This window comes from Pieris napi, chromosome 13 (genome assembly GCF_905475465.1).
Source record: "Pieris napi chromosome 13, ilPieNapi1.2, whole genome shotgun sequence".
Classification (NCBI taxonomy): Eukaryota; Metazoa; Arthropoda; class Insecta; order Lepidoptera; family Pieridae; genus Pieris; species Pieris napi.
Genome location: NC_062246.1, coordinates 1,868,776 through 1,895,355, shown reverse-complemented (window position 1 = coordinate 1,895,355; position 26,580 = coordinate 1,868,776). Strand labels below are relative to the sequence as shown.

Below are 26,580 nucleotides of genomic sequence, written 5' to 3'. Positions count from 1 at the left end.
GGCAGGCAACGCACTCGCGAGTCCTCTAGCATATTCCATTGGTCGGCGGTATCACTTAACATTAGGTGGGCCTCCTGTCCGTTTGCTCTGTTCTATAAAATAAGAAAATTCTACTATCTTACTCGAGTGTCCAAAATGGGTAGTCTAGTAACATTTATATTATTTCTGTGTCTCTGATATAGAAACAGGTAAGCATGGCATCGAAAAGCGGGACCATTAAAAATCATATTTCTGTTTCTCCTAGCATTAGGCAGACATCATAATAATTAAAAACAAATAATAATCGTCAAAATGCTTTATTTTTTATTCTTCTTCTCGGACTTTGATTTCTCTCTTTTCCTCTTATTGAGTGGGTTCCGTGGATCGTAAATATCGAACCAATCGTCGCTCTTCGTTGATGCATCTTTTGCTAAAACGGCCCCTTTTTCTTCAAAACGTAATGTGTGACTCATCCTGGAAAGCGTTTTAATATATAAAAATGGTATAGAAAGTAATTTTTTGAAATGAAACTTCTTTAGGCGAATGAGGGTCAATTTTTACGAAAACGTCACGAAGACTTGAAGCGTTTTTGTCGAAGGGTTTTTGAAAGAGAGAGTGAGAAGGGCGAACTACCTTATAGAAATTCGAATAGAATACGAATAAAATTTCGTAAAGAGAATTTATGAAATATTAATATTTTATGCAAAACAATTCATTATATTGCCTTATGCCCTCCCTCTAAGTCTCGGAAATCTAAAGTTTTGGATTTGTATAAATATGATCAAGAGTTAAACATTTGTTTGCTACAAAAGTTTCACTTCTGACATCAGCCTTGCGATTCTGTAACTCACTTTTCGAACTCTCACAGCGGTTTTCGCAGCGGCGCTCAAATCAGTCGTGAAGCAGTGCCGCTGCGAAAACCGCTGTGTGAGTTCGAAAAGTGAGTTACAGAATCGCAAGGCTGTACTTTGTACGCACGCACTTTTTTTTAAATGAATCGCTGAACCAATCTTATTTATAGTATTTACATAATTTTCTTTAAAATACGACAGGTTTATGAAACAAGGGGTATAATTCTCTTATTTCCTTACCATTCATCAGTATTTACATCCTCATCATTAGTCGATTCCTCTGGAACTGGACCTTTTTCTTTTATTGCGTGTAGCTTGTTCTTAAATTTGGCCAATAGCTTTAGAGTGAAGTCTTCCCTGTAACAAATTTAAACTATGTACACACACATAATAGTCAGAGCAAAATGGGCGAGCCTACAAACCGAAAATTTTTTAGGCACTTTTATTTGTAAATACCCGCACCAACAAGGCCACACAACAAAAAACAGGATAGAAGTTATAAATTTTGCTACCAATGTGTATTCTCGGAAACCTATTTTTTTTTATCTTATAAAAAAAACAAAAATATGTTTATTATGGAACATAAGATACATGTATCACTTATTCCACGTCATTAAATTTGAATTTGTAGGCATCCCTACTCATCGGCAAAGAAGACAGAGGGTGTAGGCCGAGAGAAAAAGCCGGCGTAAAAAACTCTCGGTACTCTTTTAAAACAGCATATCATCAAACAACACTTATTTAAGACAAATATCGCAAATTAATTAGAAGTAGCCTGTCTAGCACTAGTCCCAGGCCCTTTTATAAACTAGATAATCGTTGACTTTATAGTAAGCCTTTTTACACAGCTTTTCTTTAATACATTTCTTAAATTTATTGAAAGGCAGAGATAAAAGAGCTTTTGGGATTTTATTAAAGAAGAGTATTCCTTTCCCCAAAAAATAATTACTAACTTTAGATAGTCTAGTACGGGGAAATTGCAGCCTGCGTTTGTTCCGTTAATACACGGATCAATAAGTCTACCACTGACTATTGGATCTCATAACAAATTACAAAACAGCGCACAAACCTAACAGACTGATTGATTACAGAATGCCCTTCCTGTATTAGTAATCACAAGCAAAGCAAACGGAAATGAGGAAGCGAAATACCATTATTTTATCTCCTTGTGGAAGGATTAATGATTTACCATTTGAGAATTCTACACGTGTGTTTGCTCACTCTTTTTGTAGATTCGCTAAATAATGGGCACACATCGATAATAAAAATTCTATTATTGCACTAAGTAGGTACTGCTTACATTCTTAATGGGACAACCTTTTTTGGGAAGAACGGTTATTTAAAAAAAAAGGGTGCGTGTACTTATGTACGCGCGTAAGAAGTTATACTTCTTTGGCCTTCTTTATTTTTTTAAATATAATTAATTAATCATATTTAACGTAAACAATTTAATAATATTTAACATTTAGTTATTAATTAATATTAATAACAATTATTATTATTATTTATTATTTTATTATATTATTAATTCAATTTAATAACTTGGTAAGTTTCATAACCTTTTAACTAAGTAACAATAGGTCTTTGTGAAAAAACATTGCTGTTACACAAAAAATTTCTTTGAAAAAATAATTAAAACTCCTTTATAAAAGGTAAATGTCATTATGGTCATTCAAAATTCTTTGCTAACTTCACGCATATTCTATTTCTTTTTACTTGTAGATTGTCTTATTCCCATCTCGCTCGCGCACGCTATAATCACACTGACAACTTTGTGTCACGGTGCGCGCGCAATCGTAAAATTTCACTCTCATCAATTTTTCATAACGCGCCTAAAGAAGTATAACTTCAAAAACCTTCGACAACGATATACGCTGCGGGCTTCTTTGTTCAGGAGTATTTGCAACTTAAATTAAATAATCTTTGATTTATTGCACAAATCTAGTGCTTGTGAAGGAAGAAGGTATACAGTTCATGCTAATAGCAGGACAGTCATACCACTAATTGACTAACCGGAGGGCCCTAATGATCGAATTGTATAAATCATTAGCGGTTAGAATAAATTGGTTGGCGCGTTTCAGTGTATGTGTCTCAGTGATTGTTTCCTCGGATTGTAGGTCGCTAAAGAAGCTAAGAGAATCTGCCAATGACTCATTTAACGGATTTTTTTTAAATTCTATATTTTTCTGTAGACTATGAAACAGGATTATGGAAGGATAGTAATAAAACATCGTCTATATTAAAAAAATCTAACGTAATTTTACTACTTATACAATATAAAAAACAAACAATACATAATATATAGTATTAGTTGTACTACTTATACTAGTTGTATATATACTCATATTAAGAAATGATATACGTAATCACATGTTCTATGGTAATAACTTCACTGATTTGGTCTTTGTCACAGAATTATTCAAAATTAGCCGTCCTTAACTTATAAACATTTTGTTCTATATATGTTACAACAATAATCTTTGTGGTCTTCACAAATAAATATCAAATCAATGTATACAAAATATTGTAAGAACTATTTTAAAAGAGTAAGTATGGAGTTTCTTGACCATTCTTCTCCATATGAAACCATTTGGAAGGCGCAACAAGTAATTTTTTTTTACATTTTTTCCTTGTAATTTTGACTTTCAAAAGTGCCTTTTTAATAGACCTAATTGAAATAAATGATTTGACTTTGAAATTAAAATATAACTGTAAAAGTATTTATATGTTTCAATCATCATCAATTTCTTCAGAGCTATTAAGTATAGCCTCATCCCACGGTCCGTATTTATTATCTTTGTACTTCTGCCATTTTACAAACATAAACGGACAATAACCACACAAAACGGACACAAAAAGCATAAAATAGCACATTAAAATACCCGAAAGGCTATATAACGCAACCAGAGTCAAAATCAAAATAATAAAAAACAAAATTATAAACAATTTGGAATGAAGATATACTTTAAAAAATCTAGGGCTCAAAACGAAAAATTTCACAGATATAGTTAAGAGAACGAACGCGTCAAATGGTGTATTCAATCTCGAAACGAGACAAACAGACGCAAAAATCGCCGCATTTATCGATAGCGATTTTGAAACAAAGGCCGCCGGGACGTCGTAGTCAAAAAACATCAGATGTAGCAGCATCATGATAACTGCCCATGCGTAAATAGTATCTGTGCTGACCGTATCTGTCAGTGTGTGCAAAATAGGCGAAAGAATATAACCTAAAACTATATACACCAACACAACCTTAAAATGTATTAAGATATCACGTTCCACGCACACATATAAACAGTAGCACGCACTCATAATCAAAACGGACACGTAGATCACTGTGTATGTGTGAATCCACTTATTGTACATATACGTGTATAGTATAGCGTACAGCACACATATACACAATCGGAGGACAACGCGAAATGAGCCTTTTACAGCTTGTAATAAAGTCACTTTTTCAATAAAAAGATTTTTTCTCAAATGCTCCAAGAATTTTGAGTCGGTGTAATTATCTGGGTAATCTCGATTTTCATATAAATTCTTCACCCACGGTTTCCTTCTCATCGGTTTTCGTGTTAATTTCGAACGTCTGGTTCTGAAAAGACGTATTTCCTCTTAGTATCGAGTGTGTCGACGCCTTTTAGATTTCACTTTACTTTATATTCCCATATGATTTCAAAGATATATATGCCGGCATAATTTTTATTCTTAATTTTCATCGAAGTTGGTGTTCTGAGCGTATTTTAAAGGAATTTCAACCTCAAAAGAAACCTGATGAATTTAGAATTCTACCGTCCAATAGCGTCGGTAGGACGTAAAAACCAAACATACAAAAACGTTGGGGTCGGTATCGCTATTGGTAGTTACACTTAGTACGATAATTTTCAAATTGAAAAGATTACATGTTTGTAACGAATAATCTCAAAAACGATTGGACCAATTTCAAAAGCACTTTATTACTTCTTGCTATATTTCTGAGTAAGGCTATATTTAAAAAAAAGTCCAGTCGTACAAAGTGTTATGGCGTACACTTAGGGTGAGATTCAAACGATACTTAGATATCGACACGTACGTCAAAATACATTTTGACGTACAGAAGTCGGACTTAGCACTAAGTGACGTTTCTAAATCTTAACTTTAAAATTCTAGCCACACCCATGCTACCCGGCTCACTAGTGTTTAATACAGTAAATTTGTAGCCGTAACCGGCCTTTGTTTTAATTCAGTAAATTTGTAGTGTAATAAAATTTAATATATTTAAATCAAAATAGTTTCTCAAAGTTTAAATAATCGAGTAGGTTAAGAATTAAATTTATAATAAAATACCTGGCAGCCCCCTTTTTCGGTACCGTCTCCTTCATTTTTTTATATTTGTCCTGCTCTTGCACAAATTGCTGATATATTTCGTTATTTTCAATAGTTTTCTCTTTCGTCTCTTTCTCTACTTCTTGCGGCTTTTCTTCTTTTGGAGCACGCATCTCCTTTCTAAGCTGTTTTATTTCGCTGCGGATTTGATCTCTAAAATAGAATTGATTATTATCTTATAGAATCTCTGGAATTAGTTTATTTTTATAATACAAAGATATTTTAATCGGAGTTATATAGAAGTGTGTTTAATTATGATAAATGTTCTCACCTCTTTTTTTTCCTCTCTATATCTCTTTCCTTCCCCAAGTAGTACTCTCCGTCACTATCACTATCTCTTTTCTCTGTATCACTATCTTCTTTCCTCTTTTTGCTATCTTTTTCCTCTGGACTTCTATCTCTTTTACTCAACTTATCACGTATACTAGAAACCGCAACCGCTGTTTCTTCTTTTTTCTTGTCACTCTCTTGTTTTGATTGTTGCTCCATCTCTTTGTCTTGTTCCAACTCTAATTCTGAAAAGGGGTTTTGAAAAAGAAGATAGTTTAGTCAACATTATTTATTCACACAATGTACACTTATGCACGTCAGAAAAATATATATATGAAAAGCTTCTAATTTTACATTTATTGCCAGTTCTCAAATTATGTCGGCGTAGAACGGAAGAGAAGAACTGGCAATACACTCTCCGCCACTCTTTTTAATCGCCAAGTTTTTGTTTTACACAAAGTTTGTAAGGAGCTGCAACCATTACACCATGTTCCTCATGAACTCTTAAGTAATAAATAATAATAAAATAAAAACAAATATTTGTCCTCTATCAGCAGGAGGCACGCACTTATATTCTCGTGGGAACAACAAATAAATATGTAATTAAAAACTAAAAAAGATTAGCGTCATGTAATCTTATATGTATGATATAAACAAGAAAATATAAAAAAAATTATACTCTTACCGGCGGCCGTTTTGCTACTAAGCTTTGGATCTGATAGTAAGTCATGTGTTGACTTTGGCTTCCCACGGTACTCCATTGCCTCACCTTCTTCTTCCTCTGCCTCCTCCCCGAAGGATAGGAGGCCAAAATTCCTGTAAATATGAACTTTTATGACCACAATACATAATGAGGCAAGAGGGAATCTACTGGGTTACGGTTAGCTTCGTTTAAATTCAAACAATTATTGTTCTTTTAACCAAACGAAGGACGGTATCATTTCGACTGTATTTTTTTTTATTAAAAGGTAATGAAAAATACAAGTTTCTTGTATTTCTTTTTTAAGATGAAAAAAAGAGGAAACTGGTTGTTATATTTGTAAAAGTGTTTGTTTATGTGTATATTTATGTTTAAGATAAAAATATTTTACAAATAATTGTTTTCAGTTCACTTTATTAGTCTTGGCACTCTTAGCGGGTTAATTTTTTCTGGTGTAAATAAATAAATTTAAATAACCATATTGCTTATTTTAAACACTTCTTAAATAGTTTAATTAAGGACACCTAATTATAAAAACTTATTTGGTATCTGCATTGGAGTGTTTTTAGCTATCAATTTAACTACATTTCTAGCGAAGCTCGGGCTGGGGAAATTTTAAAGAAATCACTTGAAAAATGTACCATAACATAAATTTTTTTTTGTTTCTGTCGTTAGTGTCAAACAAACTCGATCAACTTTTAGTGTCTCCGACAAACGTACTATCCAATTTTTTAAATGAATTACAACCAGTAGTTACTGAAATTAGTGTTTAATCATTTAAGCATTATAATGTTAAAACCAGGAAATATTACTTACTTGACCCCCTGTCTCTCCTTCTTTTTTTTCTTTTTTGGCTCATCCACTATTTTCTCAGTCACCCGCGGTATAATGTCAGTGAAAGGGTTAATTTGAACTGTAGCACCAGTTATCTTATGTGCATGTTCTGGCCTTTCATCTGGGCCTATTAGACCTTCTGTCAGTTTAAGCACATTGTATATTGAGTCACCTGAAAAGGCAATAATATTAATAAGCAAAACACCAGTTTTACACAAGTTTTAAATCTTAAGCAATTTAAATTATGTGAAGGCTACTTTTTTTAGTCTTTATGTGACAGGATTATTTTCTAAGTCTAATAAGATTCCAACCTCAAAGTTGATTTTACTATTACTTTGGGCAAGCAGTAGCAAAGAGTATAAATGTGGTACTAACCAATTACTTTGCCGAATATAGTATGCTTATTCTGTAACTCGGGTGTGGCCGCTAAAGTAAAGAAAAACTGAGATCCATTGTCATTCTTGCCAGCATTGGCCATCGCCACCAGCCCACGCCTGTTGAAGCGAAGTCGAGAATGGAATTCATCCTGAAATAACAAAAATATAATTTATTTTTTAAATTATCTTACAAATATGGCAGTGATGAGTTAAGAGACATTAAAGAAGAGAATTCTGGGAAGTAAATTATAACCATCATTGTTTCTGAGTGATTCAACTGAGTGAATTGAACCAAGCAGTGCTGGCTTGATGATTCGCCTACCTACTTATGGTATAAAGAAAAAAAGTTGAAAAAACACAAGTCACGCCCAAAACCTAGTCCTAGAGCTTGTTTATTTTTAATTCAATATTATTAACAAAGGCACACAAGGCCATAAATCAATGCAACCTTATTGCCTAAATCTCAATTGAGATTAAATTAAAAATGGCAATAAAATCCTGTCCTAAAACTAAATAATTGTTGAATGGCTAACTGTTTACTGAAAAGTTTAATAACATTTGTAGAATATAAGAATTAACAAACTACATAGCTAACCTTAAATGGTTCACCATAGATAGACTCTCCCCCTGTACCGTCACCATTAGGGTCTCCGCCCTGAACTATGAAATCAGGAACCACTCTGTGAAATATTGTACCTGGAAAATATTAATTCAAGAAATTGAATTTTTCTATCAATTTTAATAAATGAATAAATTTTTGAATTACGAATCTGATCCATGAAAAAAATATATATGATTCTATAAGAATTTAAAAAATATTATGTTTTGGTGTTATCCCTTGATTTAAAATTACATTTTACCTTTGCTTTTAGCAAGTTGGTACTCTATACATATAACTCATACTTTGGTTTCAGTCAAGCTATAATAAATGCCACACAAGACCAATCTAGTTATTTTGCAGGAAATATAGAGGTAACACACATCTAATAGTGGAGTAAATAATAAGACATAAATGTCAATACCATTATAGTATCCTTCCATACATAGTTGTATGAAATTCCTGCATGCTTTTGGAGTTTCTTTTGTCCATAATTCTATGTCTATATCACCAACAGTTGTCTTTAACAGCACCTATAAAATGGATTAATTTTCTTAGAAGCTTCTTAATAAGTTGTTTTAATAAAGTTTGTAATGTAAGTATACAAAACTTACTCTATGTTTTTTTTTAAGTTCTGTCTGCTGATTGGGATTTATACAATATATGTGGAATGCTTTCATCAATAAAAATGTTTTGTTTTAAAATGTTCTTACCTTTCCGAGTGCTGGAGGTTCTTGAATATAAATATTACTCATATTTAAATACTTTTACCTATACACAAAACAAAATATACTCAAAGGTAAGACACTGTATTATTTCTGTAATTTTGTCATTGTACAGTCTTGGTTTAAAAGATACACATTGGCCATTCTGCACTCTCAATTCTCAAATCTGAATATTGAAGTCACGAATCTTTAGTTTATAAGTTTTAAATAATTCCTATATTCTATTTCCTATATTCATTTGAATTAATGAAAATACATAGCAAACATCAATGCAAGCTACATACACATAGTAAATACAGAATGAAGATGAACAGAATGCTGTCAACTTTCGTGTTATGCTTTAACATCGGGTGTAGCTGTCAAATGTCAATTCAAGACCCATCACCCAAGTGCCAGTATCATATTATAGTCATTAGTCAATGACATGGGGGTAAAGTATTTAAAGTCAAAACAATTTACGTATTAAAATTAATCTGAAAGTTATAATTAATATTCTAACTGCTGACCCAAAAACCGCTTTATAAATTATAACTAATTAACGGTTAATATTAACAGAAGCCTGATAATGAGTTGGAAGGAAGGTTTGCATTGTTCGACTTTCGTTTAAGATAGTTATATTGTAAATTAATAATGGCCTAATCACGTAGTTAAGTTAATTTGTATTCTTGAAACTTATTCATAATTTGCGACACTATATTGTTACTCTGATTTCGATTCCTTTTTGTGTTACACTTACATACGGAAGTTTTTGGAAGAAAGGAAAATACTATTATATTATGTGTTATATATTATTTTTATTTAAATTTACCCTATAAGTAATTAAATTAATCGTGCAAGCTTATTAATATATTGAGCAATATTTTTTGACTTCAGTATCTGTCGGTCGGGCGCTTAGTCATCACTGCAATCTCGTTACATTAAATACTTATCTTTGTTGATAAAATATACCATTTATATAAAGCAGAAAGTAAGTTGACCGTGAACAGACGGTGCAAGTGAATATTAAAAAAAAAATACTTTCGTTTCTTTCATTGTGATTACGTAGTGAATAATGGGAATACATTGTAAAATAAACCTTAAGCCACCGCCAAATGGTGTGTTTTTATCTGGCAGTGTGATCACAGGAGAAATAAAATACGCCGTAGATGAGGTAACTTCGCTAAAACAAATTACATTGTCTCTCAAAGGCATTGGTACATTACGTATGAAAAAGAGATCGGCATCACGCCACGAGAAGTCCAAAGTAATATATCGCACGGAGGAGTATGTAAACATAAAGCAGGTTCTTTTAAATAAAGATAATGGCGATGGTAATTTAGAGATTGGATCGTATACAACGCCATTTAAATTTGAAATACCTGAACGTATACCACCATCTGCCGACATATTTCGGAAACAGGGCAATCACACATTAAGATACAAAGTTGAATATTTTATTTCAATGAAATTCGAGAAAACAGCATTTTTCTCCTTTACGAAACGGTTCAGAAAAGATATAAAAGTATTATCTGATATTATACCGACGTTGCCCCGGGATGCAATGATTTTCGGGGAGAGAAAAACCCTATTTCAACCATTCTCTAGTACAGATTCTATAGTCAATTTGAAGTCGACAATTTTGTCTTCAGTCGTCCGAGCAGGGGACACTATTCAATTCGAATATGAAATAGCTAACAATAGCCACGTGACAGTGAATTCAGTCGAAACAAAATTAATTGAATTGATCAAGTCAAAAAAGCGTAGAAGTCATATAACATTTACGAAAAGTATTGATGGTACAGATTCAAAATCTGGAAGTATCGAAAATGGAAAATCTCAGCAAATGATTACCGATATTAGAGTACCAGAGGATGCTTTAACGATTAGTGCTTGTAACTTAGCAGAGAGGAGTTATGCCGTTCTCATAACAGTAGGACTACCGATGCCACATATGAACTTTGAGCTTACAATACCAGTAGAAATAATGTTGAAATCAGATAATGTTGTTGAGATCTCTGGTGAGGATGCGCCACCGTCATATTGGGATGTCATGTGTGAAGATAAGAAAGAATTAGAAATGAATAAAAATGATTTAGATGGTGAATGATTTTTATCAGATAAAGGATCTATTTTGATATTTATAAATAAGTGGAGGAGGATAAATAAGGATTCAATCTCTTTTTTCAAAACAATAAAATATATTTAAAGTTGAACTTTTGATAACTAAACGTTAAAGAACTTTTATACTAGTATTAACGATATTATTTATAAGATTTTGTATGTTGATATTATGAAATAAATATTGTGAATGACCTATTTTTTTATAATTTTAAATCGGAAGATTAATACGTTACTATATACTAATATACGGTTGGTTATATTGAATAGATATTTTCAGTTCCATCAGACTATAATATACGAGCCAAAGAAATACAAAAACTTAGCAAATATCACTTAAAATAGAAATCACTCGTGGAATACTCAAACGAGTGTCATACTGATAGTTATATGTGCACAGGAATAGTATATAAAAGTATTAATAAATATGTTCAACAATTAAATACCTCTAAAGACTCCAAAACAGGCTGCAATTCACATCTCAACCATAACCAATAAAGTGCTTGGAGATACAGTATTCCTACACGACACGACATGGCCAATACATAGACAACAACTGTATACATATATTATATTTATTTACGTTTATGATACTATCATGAGTTTGTAATATGAATAGTATTTTATCCCTTCTAAAGCGAAGTTATTTTTTTTTTCACACGAATTAAGTTCGGTGGCCGTTTTTGTATGGAGATGTTTTTAAATAAAACTTTGTTTGAAGCTGGGTAATAATTGACTGAAATGGTTCCAAATATGAGCTTATAACTAACACAAATAACTGTTAAGCAAATTAACTAATAAATAAATAAAATAAACAAAATTACGGGTTGCGACGCTAACAAAAACAAACTTGGCTTATCTAAGGGTTCATAAATCTAAATGACACTTTTATATTATTGGAAATTATCGAAAACGAGAACTAAAATATTTATATGTAACTTAACAAATGTTGGATTACATAACTCTCGTTAAAGTGAAAATATTAAACGTTTCTTTAAATTTTTTTGCCGATGTTACGTTCATATGCAAATTGCTAAATGGTCAAATAGAACAGTTACTTCTTGGACTACGTGACATTAACATTGTCGTCCTTTATTCATTCGCAAGGTCCAGGAGTACAGGTAGGTACCTCTCATTTACGATAATAACAGATTAAACAGTACTTATTCGGAGCTGGATATATTCGGTAGTGGGCTGATCAATTTTAAAGAAAGCATTGATAAGTGTTTATCTCATATTATCTAGTATTTTTTAAATTGAGATGTAAACTATTCTATCTTTTAAGTTAGATCAAACTGCACACGGTGTGCAAATTGGATTGAAATCGGTTCAGTAGTGTAGGAGTCCATAGCGGACAAACGTGACGCGTAATTTATATACGTTAAGATGAACTCTAGTTCAAAGATCTTAACACCATATCTCAGAAGAAAGGGTTTGAAAGAGAAAAATAAAACGTTGAAAAATTTTGTTTTATTTCGAAAAAACTATCTGTTTCTATGTGGTAGCATTGCAAAATGTTTCATATTATTTTGGTCTATAGCTACTAAAGGTTGCCTTAATAAAAAAAATCACATCAAGGGGAAACGAAATTTGCGGAAGCAGCAAATGTTATATCTTAACAGTTAATAGGTACTGTAGCGGCGAAGACAATGAGAAGTAGGCCGAGGGGCAAGTGGAATGCGGCGTAAAAATAATGGAAACACCACTCACCTAAAGTCCACAGTCTCTTCACCTGTCTTCGTGAGAGAAGACCACAAATAAATCTATATGCACTATAAGCGGAAGAAGCGTAAGCGCAAGCGAAAGCACACGCGTGAGCTCGCGGCGGCGGGTGAATCTTCTCTGCGGCGCGGGAGCATGTAGAATGCGGTCCCCTCCTTCTACACTTTAATACCGCAAAAGAGAAAGAGTGGTGTTTAGGGAATGGGTGCGGTAAGGATAGAGAATGTGATCAGAGAGGACTAAAGGAAACTGGATGGCGTGAACATTGCCCCCGGCCTAAAAAACCTTTAGGTTTTTTATAAAGAGATAATTTGTAATATTAAAGAAAAGAAATTATAATAAATAAAGCGGTTTTTTTTTTTTTTTTAAAGCGGTTTGTAAACGGTTTTGTAAAGCGGTTTCTAAAGCGGTTTGTTAAGCGGTTTCTAAAGCGGTTTTATAAAGCGGTTTGTAAAGCGGTTTTGTAAACGATTTCTAAAGTGGTTTGTTAAGCGGACTGTAAAACGGTTTGTAAAGCGGTTTCTAAAGCGGTTTTGTAAAGCAGATTTACTGATTTGGTAATGGGCATAAACGCACAACAGGCCTTTTATAAACTCCTGTTGCGGTTTTTACTAAAACTACTCTACAAACTCCATCCTTTCCTGGATAGATTTCCATCACCTTTCCTAAAGGCCAAGAAAGTGGAGAAACATTATCTGTTACAATTACTACGATTGTACCTATTGTAACAGGATTGGCCTGTGTATTCCATTTTGTCCTGGATTGTAGCAAATGAAGATATTCTACCTTCCATCGGTTACTAAATGATTGTACCATACCATCCAGCAACGCAAATCGTTTTAAAAGTGAAAGTGGTTCATCATTTATTTTTATCTTTGCGGGTAGAAACTTTAATGGTGATGACATCAAGAAGTGAGCCGGAGTCAGTGCTGTGAGCTCAGAAGGATCTTCACTTAAAAGTGTAAGTGGTCGAGAATTGATTACAGATTCAATTTGGGTAAGAACAGTTAACATTTCTTCGTACGTGAGTAACTGCTCCCCCACTACACGACGCAAATGGTTCTTAAAAGCTTTAACAAAAATTTCGAAGCAGCCACCAAAATGAGGACTTCGAGGAGGATTGAATTTCCACTGAATACGATTATTTGAAAGCTCAGTTGCAAATGTTTCACGAAATTCATTCGAATTTGTAAGTGTAAATATATCTGATAATGCATTTTTAGCTCCAACAAAATTCTTTGCGTTATCTGAATAAAGAACAGAAACCGAACCACGACGCGCAATAAATCGTTTGAATGCAGAAAGAAATGAACTAGTACTAAGGTCTGTTGTAAGCTCAACATGCACGGCTCGAACCACCATACAAACAAAAATACAAAGATAAGCTTTCATAGAGCGGACTCCACGTTTTCGATAAGGAATAATTGAAATAGGACCAGCATAGTCTACAGCTGTATGAACGAAAGCATTAGATTCGTTTACACGATAGTCGGGTAAGTCACCCATGAGCGGTATCGTAGGTTGAGGATTTGCTTTGAAACAAAAGTTACATTTATGTATAATTGATCGCACTATGCTGCGGCAAGATAGTATCCAAAAACGTTGTCGGAGTATCGCCATTAAAGTAACTGGACCAACGTGACAGTTATGATTATGATAATAGGAAATAATTAACTCAATTATCCTATCCTTTTGCGGTAACAAAATAGGATGCTGGTGATCATACTGAAGATTGGCATTTTTTAGTCTACCACCAACCCTTATCAACCCATCAGAATCTAGAAAAGGACATAATCTTTGAATAGAACGTGAGCAGCGACCACTAGTTTTAATGTTATGGATAACATCAGAGAAGTATACTTTTTGTAAAACCTTAAAAATCTGTATTTCAGCAAAATTAATATCATCAGCAGAGACACTAGTAGATCTAGGAAGTCTTTTCAGAAAACGGTATATCCATACCACTGTACGGAGAAACAATAACCATGAAGAAACTCGATGAGACAGTTCTAAAATTGGGTTTGGATCACTCCACACAGTAGCGGGAATAGAAACTATTTTTCTTTCTTCTTCTACATCAACAGCTGTTTCAGAGTTAACAGAAGTGATTGGCCACTCAGATGATTCCAATTCTAACCATTTTGGGCCAGTGAACCAAATAGAATTATTCACAAATGCAGTGGGTGACATACCGCGAGATAGACAATCACTAGGATTTTGATCACCCGCAACATGATGAAATTTTTCAGGTCGAATATGAGAAACTATTTTTGTAATGCGAGTAGCAACAAAGGTCTTAAAGCGGTGCGGGGATGCGGAAATCCAATGTAGTGCAACCATTGAATCAGTGAAACAAAAAATTTCATTAATGACGTGACGTTTCTTGTAAGTATCTATTACCCGCTGAGCTAGCTTAGCCATGAGTAAACATGCGCAAAGTTCTAGTCTTGCAACGGAAATGGTTTTAAGCGGAGCAACTTTCGACTTAGCACATACTAAGCGAATTATAGGCGGAGAGTTTAAAGGTTTATTTGTCTTTAAATAAACAGTAGTGCCATAGGCTTTTTCACTGGCATCCGCAAAGGCAATTATAGAAATTGTAGATTTTTCTTCAACCCCTAAATGTCGTTGAACACGTAGCTGTCGTAAACATGGAAGTTCCCGAATATAAACTTGCCAAACATCAACTATAGCTGAAGGAAGTGGTTCATCCCAGCCTATTTTAAGAAGGTGTAATTGTTGTATAATTAGTTTAGCGTAAAGTATGACTGGAGCTATTAGTCCTAGGACGTCAAATTGTCGTGCTATAAGTGACAAAATATTACGTTTAGTCACATGGTTATTATGGTTAATTGAAACTGCGTACGTAAACTCATCAGTGGTTGGAGACCATTGTAAACCAAGAACTTTTAAATTATTTTCTGAACCATCAAAATCTATTTTTCCTAATTGATTATCAGAAGATGATAAATTTTCAATAAGCTCCGATGTATTGCTGGCCCATTTAACAAGTTCGAAACCCCCAAGTCTAACAAGCTCCCGAAGTTCTTCGCAAAGTTTTAACCCAAAAGGCAAGGATGGCACAGAGTAACAAACATCATCAACGTACGTGTTATTTTCAATTATAGGAATAGCGTTCGGAAAACGTACTTTTTCATCATAGCACAGCTGGCGTAATACCCTCATTGCAAGGTAAGGACTACAGCGTAAACCGAAACAAACACGATTGAACTGGTAAACATGAAGCGGTGAAGTTGAATTAAAGCGAAACAAAATTTTTAAATATTTACGGTCATTTTCCGAAACGCACACTTGTAAGTACATTTGTTTTATGTCCGCAATAAAGGCAAATTTATACAAGCGAAAGTCTAACATAATATTAAATAGATCACTTTGCAGACTATCTCCAGTATACAATATATCATTCAAAGATAAACCAGAAGATGTTTTTGCACTAGCGTCCATCACCATGCGCCATCTCGTGGAGGTCTTATCCAACCTCGCAACTGCATGATGTGGAATATAATAACCTTGATTTTTATTATCATTTTCCACTAATGAAATGTAACCCTTATTGATGTATTCTTTAATAATTGCATCATATTCCAAACGAAGTTCCTTTGATGCTGACATTTTACGCTCAAGAAAATAAAATCGTTGTTTAGCCATATCATATGAGTCTCCTAAAACGGCTGGATTCTCTGAAAAAGGTAACATCACTGTATAGCGACCAGTGGAATCGCGAGAAACAGTATTTGTAAATATGCGTTCATTCTTAATAGCGTCTGGACTCAAAGGGACAGAACATTGCACCTCTTCTAAATGCCAAAACTTTTGAATTAAACTTTCTAACTGCGGCTGTTCAACTAAAGAACATAACGAAATAGCGGTACAACTGTTATAGTTATTGGTGCAATCAGAACTTAATAAGGGAACGTTTCCGATGATAATGTACCCGAATATTGTTTCGAAAGCGGTAGGAGTGCCAGGTGCGCCAGTAACACGGCCTGACAACATTATTTCGGCGTATTGCGGTGCACCAATAAGTATATCAACCTCTGAAGGATAAAAATAATTTTCATCCGCTAAGGTAATATTGTTCAAATGCTTAAGCGATGACATATTAATTTGTGACACCGGTAAAGAGTCTGTAATTTTGTCTATCGCAAAGGCATTCAAAGATAAAGAATCATTGTTAATCCGAGAAGACAGAACAATAGACACTTCTCCTATTATCGGATTTGACGCGGAACCAATACCCTTTACAAATTTATTAGAAAATTTATTAACCTTTAAATTTAATCTTTTGCAGCATTTCATTGTTATAAAAGTGCTTTGAGATGCACAATCAATTAAAACACGCACACTGTGTGGTTTACCATTTAAACCATATATTAATACTTGTGCCGTACCTAATAAACATGTATTATTACTTTCGGAAATAGCGGGCCGAATATTACAAAGCAAAATATTTGAGTTATTAATCGGCTGATTGTCGCTGCGTGCAGGTAAATAAGGTGTTTTATTAGCGGGAGGCACAGCAACCTGTGCAGTTGCATTGCTCATGCGATTCAAGTTATTAGGGTGAATGTTTTCTTGAGAAACCGTCGCATTACGACACAGCGTTGAATGATGTCTCATGCGGCAATGACGACAATTCCATGCAGACTTACATTTATTTAACATATGCGATAAACTTAAACAGTTAAAACATCCTTTATTGTTTTTGATAAAAGTATATTTATCCTCGATAGACAATTCTTTAAATGAATTACATTTATATAAATTAAAATGATCGATGCGTTTACAAAATGAACAAGAAGACTGCTTCTCTGTAAGCGAAACGAACGCACGCGACGAAACCGGTTTGTTATCAAATGTGCGAGTAGGATCCAGATGTTGAGCTATCCTATTATGTTCGCGTACGAATGCAATTAAATCTTTATAACTAGGTATTGTTGGGTTATTCATATTATGCAATTCAAAGGAACGAATCGTACTAGAATCTAATTTCTTACATGATAAATATAGTAAAATAAAATCAGCTAAATTTTCTAATTGCAATGATTCTAAACTTGATATTGCGGTGCAGTAATTGTCAAGAAACAATTGTAAATTTTTATGTGAAGCGGTGGTAAGCGGTTTGAAGTCTAGAATCTTTTGCATATAGGCTGAACCTAAACTTCGTTTGTCATGGTATTTGTCTATAAGCGTTTGCCAAATTAAAGCATAATTTTCGGCATTTGGAATGATACCTGCGCAAACTGAAAGGGCCGAATCAGACAATTTACTGATTAAGTATTGAATGCGTTCATGATCTGTAAGGTCAGGGTTTTCGTGTATCGTACGTTTAAAAGATTCGTGAAATATTGGCCACTTAATGACATCACCATTAAACATCATCAAGTCTAACTTCGGTAAACGAAACGATCTACGTTGGGTATTTGAGTCTGACAAACCATTGCTACCTGCCACTGACTTGTTGAATTTTTCAAATATGTACTTAGAATGACAGTACATATCTTCAAATGCATTCATGCATTCAAAATTAACAGTGTATAGGGGATTAATTGTTAATTCGATTATATTTATTTTATTTACAGTTTCTGAAAATTTATCCCGAATGTTGTCAATCGAAATCATTCCCGATAAAAAATAATTTAGGTCTCTTTCATCCGATGTCTTCTTAGACCTATCATATAAATCTTGTAATCGTGAAAATAGATTGTCGCGTTTTGCTATTAACACGGCTCGTTCAATTTCAAGAGAACTGTTAGCACCTTGTTTCTCTAATGTTGCTTTACGAGTCTCCATATTAACTAAGATATATATATATATCGCGAATTGAAATAAACTAAAATAATATATCGCGGCTCGAAAGGACCAAAATAATGTAGCGGCGAAGACAATGAGAAGTAGGCCGAGGGGCAAGTGGAATGCGGCGTAAAAATAATGGAAACACCACTCACCTAAAGTCCACAGTCTCTTCACCTGTCTTCGTGAGAGAAGACCACAAATAAATCTATATGCACTATAAGCGGAAGAAGCGTAAGCGCAAGCGAAAGCACACGCGTGAGCTCGCGGCGGCGGGTGAATCTTCTCTGCGGCGCGGGAGCATGTAGAATGCGGTCCCCTCCTTCTACACTTTAATACCGCAAAAGAGAAAGAGTGGTGTTTAGGGAATGGGTGCGGTAAGGATAGAGAATGTGATCAGAGAGGACTAAAGGAAACTGGATGGCGTGAACAGGTACTAATCTATATATATAAAAATGAAACCCGTTTTCCGTTGTCACGACATCACATGAAAACGGCTTGACCGATTTGTCTGATTATTTTTTTATAATATTCCTTGAAGTACGAGGATGGTTCTTACGGAGAGAAAAATTAAAAAAATTGAGTGAAAAAGTCTAAAAACAACACTTCTACATTCCCATACAAAATATTCGTAATAATATTTAAAGGCAATTTGAACTTTAATACCATATCATAAAGTTCAAGTGTTATTGGAGGGGTTACCGGAAGGTAAATTTTTATTTTTTGACATAATGTATTTGTTGTATTATCAACTTTCTTTTTTCTTCTTACTAGCTAGACCGGTGTCCCGAATAGCAGAATAAGTATTTAAAAAAATAAAGAATCGACTGTTAGGCGGTACGATGTTCGCCAGGCCAGCTAGTTCGATATAAATATAGAGCCGTCAAGTCATTTTAGTAGCTTATTCATAAAGATTTATAGTATAAAAGGTATTTATTTTCCAATCATTGATTCATATTTTTATTCAGTAATAATCAGTCTGAGGTGCTTTGTTACTACATATTAATTAAACATCAGTAGCTATGATGACACTCAATCAAACACATCAGTTCGCATCTTTGCTATAATACTCGGCATACACAATAGGCACCTGAAAGTGTTGAATACGGGACATTCCTTCTGTATAAAACGGGCCCGTAGGTTGTAGGAGACTTTAAAACGCCGCAACCAAAAGGTTCAAGCGTGAAATGGCGTTCATAAAAAAATTGTGTTCATTTTTGTTTTAAAATTTTTCTTAGTCCAATTCATGTACGTGAAAATAGTGGTAAATAATTTTAAATATAAAATAACTTTATTTTCTCTTGTATTCAATATAAAAAATATGTTAACCCTTTACGTTGTGAAAGTTTTTACCGTTAAAGTACATATAGTTAGGCGTTCTGTTACTACCTACATCTTTATTTATATAAATAAACTTATTTTTAACAAAATCTGTCTTGCCTGTATATTTTTACCAGGCACTGAGGGAATTGTAATAACATTGTTGGGTATCTTAATTAAAACATGAACTATAGTAAATAAATAATCGATAATTAATTATAGTGGGTAAACTGCAACTAGTTAACCAGCCATGAAGACGGTCACTAAAATTGTTATGGTCTAAGGTAGCAAATGTCTTAAGTAAAAAATTACTACTTAATATGTTATTAACGTTTTACACGAATAGAGACCGTCCATTCTGGTGCTCACCACTGTTCTCTATCCTTTGCGACTCCTCTCCAGTTGAAGCCTACTGTTTGTTTGAGTCGGCCTCTTCGTTTTCCGTCTCTAGGATACCATTCCGTCAATATTTTGTTCCATTTTTGATGCGAGAATTTTATATAGGTACTTGGTGGCGCAAAAGTACTGGCACTAAAGAAAATTTGTTTTATTTAACTAATTTTTTAAAATTCGCACTAATCACTCGCTGTCCACACTTTATTTCTCCTAATCACTAATCACCTGCACTAATCACTTGCACTAATCACTAATCAAAGTGAATACAGGCCTTTCAAGCTTGAAATATGACTTCAAAGGGTATTTGTTTGCATATGGATTGTTATAAACAACGACAAATAATGAAATCATTTAACAGTTTTGATTACTAAAAATATAGAGAACAAAATAGTTTTTATTTAACATCAATTATTAAAAACATAACAAAAATGCAAGAATATTGTATAAAAATTTGAGATAATTAAATTAGATTTTATTTGGAAGACTGATTGTAACTGTCTTATTCTCCAAGTACTGCAGGATACCGTCTTCACCCCTGAAAAAACAAAATAAAACTTAATAAACAAACCACTTCTTATGTCTCCTATTAAAGTGACTGCTACATGATTTAAATAAATTAATTATAACATTGTACTAATAAGAATTATTATTTATTATTTTATTTTCATAATACCGAATTAAAATACTAATACGCGACTGTACGTGGACTGTTCAATGTATATTTTAAGAGAGAGAAGACTTTTAAAATAAATAGGATTTTGTCTTTCTAAATAGTTAAAATAATTGCTTTATGTGAACTAACTTTGGTATGTGATTGTGAAGATTCTATATAGTAATGTAGAGATTGATGTTTCTACTTGCAAACTTTTTGGCACCTATAATATTATTTACCACTTTGCAGTGTATGTTTGGTAAACGAGAGTATTTATAGTATAATCATTTTTAACTTACAATTCCCGTCCTATACCGGACTCCCTGAAACCACCGAACGGAGCCTGGGCAACGATATGCTCGTACGTGTTTACCCTGTAATATTATTTATTTAATTTATATAACATTAAAGGAATCTTCTTCACACAGTGTCATTCCATTTCAAAGATTGAAGATCATCATGGCTACTTTAATTTTGGTTGCCGCGCTTCTACCTAGGAATAATGTATTGGTCAAAAGTGGCAACAAGTCTTAAGTTGATAAAGAATTTTACAAGAACGAAATTAAGTCAAAAACTTCAACAACTTACCAAACACTTCCGGCACGTACATGTTTGGCGAAAGCTAGAGCGGTAGTGATGTCGTTGGTGATGACACCAGCGCCCAAGCCATAGTTGGAATCATTAGCACGATCTACCACTTCTTCAAAGGTCTCGAATTTCAGAATACTCTGGACTGGCCCGAAGATCTGAGATAAAGATTTAATTTACGTTTTGCGATTAATCAATTCATTTGTAATCTCCACCAGAGTTATGTCACATTGTTTGTATTAAATTTATCAATTAAATTATAAGTGCAATAAGGGGAAAGCTATTTTACGCTAGATATTAAAGATTTTGACGCTGCTGTTGGTCCGTTTTATTTGAATATTTGGATAGCATGCAAATCTTACAAAATTACTTTTCTGCTTTGTAATGATTTTAATAGGCCCTTAACAATTTCGTCCCCTTCATTAGTCTTCTACATCATATTTACCTCTTCCCTGGCTATCTTCATGTTGTCAGTGACGTCAGCAAAGACAGTGGGTTGAACGAAGAAACCGACGTTACCGTGGCGTCCGCCTCCAGCCACACAACGAGCACCTTCCTTTTTACCAGCCTCTATGTAACCTAGAACTTTGGTGAAAATGTCTGTATCGATCTGTGACGAGAAAAAAACAGATAATAGTAAGTGCTATGAGCATAGAAACATCATAAAGAATTGAAAGTCAGATATAATAGAAGTTAAGGAAATGGTAATGCCTATAAACGGACCCAAGTAAAGAAGTATGGAGGAAGAAAGGTGCTACTCTTCCTTTGAACCAAAGTGACTGGCAAGCCCGAAGGTAGCGTAGAACTATTACGTGATGAAAAGAATAAATAGTTAAGTACCAGAGCTCCCTGTTGAACATTTCCGAAAGGATTCCCTACAGTCCTCTTCTTAGCGAATTCAGCCGATTTAGCAACGAATTTGTCGTAGATTCCAGATTGAACAAAGGTCCTTGTTCCAGCTACGCAGCATTGACCTCCGTTGGTGAATGCAGCGCGGTGGGCAATCTCTGCAGCTTTTTCCACTGTATCAAAATACTACACATTCACTACAACTGACAAGGCCGTTATAATTAATTGTTTCGTGTGTGAATTTACCGAAAACAAAAATAACATTTAATACTATAATACCCACCGTCAGCGTCGTTGAAAATAACAAGAGGACTCTTTCCACCAAGCTCAAGAGTGACTCTCTTAAGGTTGACAGCAGCGGCACCTTTCATGATGATCCGACCGACCTATAAGCGTTATAAAATTATTAATCAGAAAGTCTGGATAGATTGGACAAAAGTATTTGTCCTAAGTTAAAAATTTAAGTATGCATTATGTGATGTGTGTATTACTTGCTTACTGACTTCATAAGTGGTTGTCATTAAATGAAATTCATACTTATAAAGCCTTACCTCCGTCGACCCAGTAAAAGCCATCTTGTCAACACGCGGGTGGTTGGTGAGGGCAGCTCCAGCGGTCGGGCCATAACCGGTGATGACATTTACAACTCCAGCAGGAATACCAGCCTCCTTTACGAGCGCAGCCATCGCAAGTGCCGTAAGAGGTGTTTGTTCAGCTGCCTTTATGATCACGGTGCACCCTAAAAGAATTCAATTATGCCTACTTTGAAAATTCAACTTTATATTAAATAATCTACAAAATCATTGTATTAGGTAAAATCAACTATTATAATATGATATCTGAAATAGAAATGAACTCACCTGCAGCTAAAGCAGGAGCGATTTTCCATACGAACATAGGAATGGGGTAGTTCCAGGGAAGAACTTGTCCACAAACACCAACTGGTTCCTTCAGGGTCATGGAGATGACTTCTCCATCTGGTTAAAAATATTTAAGTTATAATATTTCTCCCTATTTATAATAGTTAGTAGAATAGAAATTATAAAAATAAACACCTGCTGGAATGGTGTTTCCTAAAATCTTGTCGGCTTTACCAGCGTAGTATCTGACCACAGAAGATGCCCAGAAAACTTCAGCGTGAGATTGAGCGACGGGTTTTCCATTATCTAAAGTTTCAAGTTCTGACAAGTATTTAGCGTCTCTCTCCATAAGGTCAGCCAACTTGTAGAGGAGTCTTCCCCTCTGAGAGGCATCCATGGTGCGCCATTCCGAGTAGCGGTGGAAGGCTTTGACGGCTGCGTCTACTGCAAGGTCTACGTCAGCCTAGAGAACATTTATAACTTGAATTTATATATATGCAAACAAAAACAATTGTTTAAAATAGCTAACGTTTCCTTAGTATACTTCATAGTTCAACTCTTCACGATCTATGTGAGATTAAAAATTATGTAAATACCTTGTCTCCTTCAGCGACTCGTACGATGACAGATTCATCTTGGGGGTTGATGGTGGGGAAAGTCTTTTTGCTAACAGCATCCACAAATTGGTTGTTGATGAACAACTGGAAATAAGTTCATAAATAGTTAAAAAAGAACTTAGTACTAAAATCTTTTGAATATCCCGCATCGGGTTACAGCTAAATCTTCCAAATGCATGTTATTTTTAATAGTTTTTTTTTATATAATGTGTAGTTTTTCTTGACCGTAGAAGGCAGTGATATTCTCATATATAGATAGAAAAATCCATGGGTGCACAGCCGTGAAGTGAACGCACAAGTGTCAGAGTTGAGAGGCACTTGCGAAAGCCTAGTCTTTACTTGAAGAACATCCTACCTTGGTATACCAGCAGTAAATCTGGATATTATTAAAAAACAGAATATTTGTAAATCTCGCGTTATTAAACAAAACACACAAATTAATGGAGTGTATAACATGGCTTTACCACTTTTCACTGTCTTTTTTCATTGTCTTTTTACATATTTGTATCATGGTGTAAATGTATTGTTTATACATAATTTCACGCATGAATAAATACTGTTAAGTAATATAATTAAATTAATTTGTAATTGCGTTATCCCGCTAGTCGTGTCTTTTTCTTCGCTTAAAAATCCGCAAAACTAAATTACTTTATATATAATTTCAATACTTAGAACCAACAAAACCCATATATACCCATACCAACATACCTATGTGGTCCTTAAAGGATTCTTCCAGATAAACCAGTAATTTGGCCGATTTGATACCATACACTATCATTTATTATATTAGTAACAAAATAATGTCTGCATTTTCTCACCTAATCGAAATGAAGTAAGTCTGCAAGCTTTTTTAAACAAGTTTAGAAACTAACGAATAAATTTATAAATAATGAAATTTAGTATTCTAAAATTAATAAATCTTACCTTGGTGTATTTAATTTCCACTTTAGCCATTGCGAATTTTACAGAAACGACACGTGCGACAAGTACGGCAGCCACCCAAAATGTGACATCTCATTACAGTCGGAGATTATAAATACACTCAATTTACAACTGATAATGGCAGATATGATATACTATATCCATACTACGGGTTTTGTTAATTTCATAATTCAGTTTATTTTCCTTCTTTGGTTAAAAAAGTCGTAAAGCTCATAGAACCAATGAAGATCATTTTATTCAAATTAAAAATTAATTGTAAAATGAATTGATTGCTAGTGTTATGTGTCTGTTGTTTAATAAAATAAATTCATCATACATAAGTTTACCTTATAGAAGCTTAGTTAACTACGTATTTAGTAAGGTATACATTATTGATTAAATTATTTAACCAAATTGGTTTCAAAGCTTTTAATATATTTATTTCAAATAATATCACTGTATATTAACAGTGTCATACTTAGTAAACTGGTTATAGATTTTTCATAAGATAACAATGCAACGGTGATTCAAAAAGGGTATCGTTAGAATGTCATTTCCTGTCTTAAACAAATACTTCCTAATATTAGAAATTCTCAGATATAACTAATGCAGCTCAATTTTGGTAAATTATGCAGTAACTATTGATATTTAAAATTATTAGTTTATTAAACCCAGGAGTTATATATAGAAGGAGTATATATATTCAGTCAGTTTATATATCAAGCTGGCCACATTAAATTTATAATAAAATCCAGTTTTATTTTTTCAAGTGGTCTGTCATTATCACTTTAGGTAATATTCTCATTTTAATCATTATTCAGCAAAATCAACATTGTTTTAAAAACTCATCAACTCAATTAAAACTTTAGGTTTAAATGATAATCAGTTATATACTACTATGTATATCTATTAATTATTACAATAAAGTTTTTAGTACAATTTAGCCTTAGGTTGTAATTGTTTGGCTTAAACCTTAAATCTTTTTCTTTATTCCCTTTATATATCTTTTCATGAAATGATTTCAACGTGTTTTAAAAATTTAACAACAAAATTATTTCTACAATATTTATTCTTAACTAGCTGGCCTGGCGAACATCGTACCGCCTAACAGTCGATTCTTTATTTTTTTTAAATACTTATTCTGCTATTCGGGACACCGGTCTAGCTAAGATAAAAAAAATAAAGTTGATAAGACAACAAATACATTATGTCAAAAAATAAAAATTTACCTTCCCGGAACTCCTCCACTAACACTTGAACTTTATGCTGTGGTTTTAAAGTTCAAATTGACTTTTAAGCATTATTACGAATATTTTGTATGGGAATATAGAAAAGTGTTGTTTTTAGAATGTTTCGATCAATTTTTTTTATTTTTTCTCCGTAAGAACCATCCTCGTATTTCAAGGTATATTATAAAAAAAAAATCAGACAAATCGGTCAAGCCGTTTTCATGTTATGTCGTGACAACGGAAAACGGGTTGTATTTTTATATATATAGATTATTACTATTATTTTTACTTTTCTTTATTTGTAAATGTAATTGACTTCTGAGTTGCAATTTATTTTCTCAGAGACGTGATACTAGGAGGTCCATCTCGGGAGCGACAGTATTTTAAACTTGACGTTTGCCCTTTCATATCCATTCACTTCATTTAAGGATTCATAAACAAAAAATAAAATAAATCAGTGCCGCTACAACCTCTTTTTATGTCTTGGCCTCGAATTTCTGAATCTGTTTCATGATCAATCTATTAGGCAACGAGGTGATCAGCCTCCAGTGCCTGACACACGCCGTCGACTTTTTGGGTTTAAGACATGACGGTTTCCCCACGATGTTTTCCTTCACCGTTCGAGCAAATGTTAAATGCGCACATAGAAAGAAAGTCCATTGGTGCACAGCCGGGGATCGAACCTACGACCTCAGGTATGAGAGTCGCACGCTGAAGCCACTAGGCCAAAACTGCTCTTTTATATTGGTATTGACAAATAATTTTATATATTTTAAGAGTTCTTTAATTTATGGGTACAGCTAAAATAAATGA

At 33.7% G+C, this 26,580-nt stretch overlaps 3 protein-coding genes across 5 annotated transcripts; 1 reads left to right on the top strand and 2 right to left on the bottom strand.

Moving 5' to 3' along the window:
- Positions 1–280: 280 nt before the first annotated feature.
- Positions 281–8,920, bottom strand: LOC125055369 (spliceosome-associated protein CWC27 homolog). Of its 3 annotated transcripts, none has more exons than XM_047657807.1 (10): positions 8,691–8,920; positions 8,402–8,510; positions 7,975–8,075; positions 7,378–7,528; positions 6,985–7,174; positions 6,154–6,284; positions 5,470–5,713; positions 5,160–5,351; positions 1,071–1,187; positions 281–453 (listed from the first exon to the last, which is right to left on the bottom strand). In XM_047657807.1, the coding sequence occupies exons 1-10, from the start codon at positions 8,730–8,732 to the stop codon at positions 297–299; spliced, it is 1,434 nt and encodes a 477-aa protein (XP_047513763.1). In that variant the 5' UTR covers positions 8,733–8,920; the 3' UTR covers positions 281–296. The 3 variants fall into 3 exon arrangements, with proteins under 3 accessions (XP_047513763.1, XP_047513762.1, XP_047513760.1); XM_047657806.1 differs by lacking the exons at positions 281–453; positions 1,071–1,187 and adding an exon at positions 3,501–4,428 and having other exon boundaries at positions 5,470–5,539; positions 5,582–5,713; XM_047657804.1 differs by lacking the exons at positions 281–453; positions 1,071–1,187 and adding an exon at positions 3,506–4,428.
- A 556-nt stretch (positions 8,921–9,476) lies between these two features.
- Positions 9,477–10,995, top strand: LOC125055421. Its single transcript, XM_047657881.1, has one exon. The coding sequence runs from the start codon at positions 9,754–9,756 to the stop codon at positions 10,786–10,788; it is 1,035 nt and encodes a 344-aa protein (XP_047513837.1). The 5' UTR covers positions 9,477–9,753; the 3' UTR covers positions 10,789–10,995.
- A 9,395-nt stretch (positions 10,996–20,390) lies between these two features.
- On the bottom strand, positions 20,391–24,672 carry LOC125055455 (aldehyde dehydrogenase X, mitochondrial-like). Its single transcript, XM_047657920.1, has 11 exons — positions 24,542–24,672; positions 23,597–23,701; positions 23,196–23,463; positions 23,001–23,117; positions 22,692–22,879; positions 22,424–22,526; positions 22,132–22,313; positions 21,737–21,901; positions 21,292–21,449; positions 21,003–21,077; positions 20,391–20,586 (listed from the first exon to the last, which is right to left on the bottom strand). The coding sequence occupies exons 1-11, from the start codon at positions 24,569–24,571 to the stop codon at positions 20,517–20,519; spliced, it is 1,461 nt and encodes a 486-aa protein (XP_047513876.1). The 5' UTR covers positions 24,572–24,672; the 3' UTR covers positions 20,391–20,516.
- Between the last annotated feature and the right edge of the window lie 1,908 nt (positions 24,673–26,580).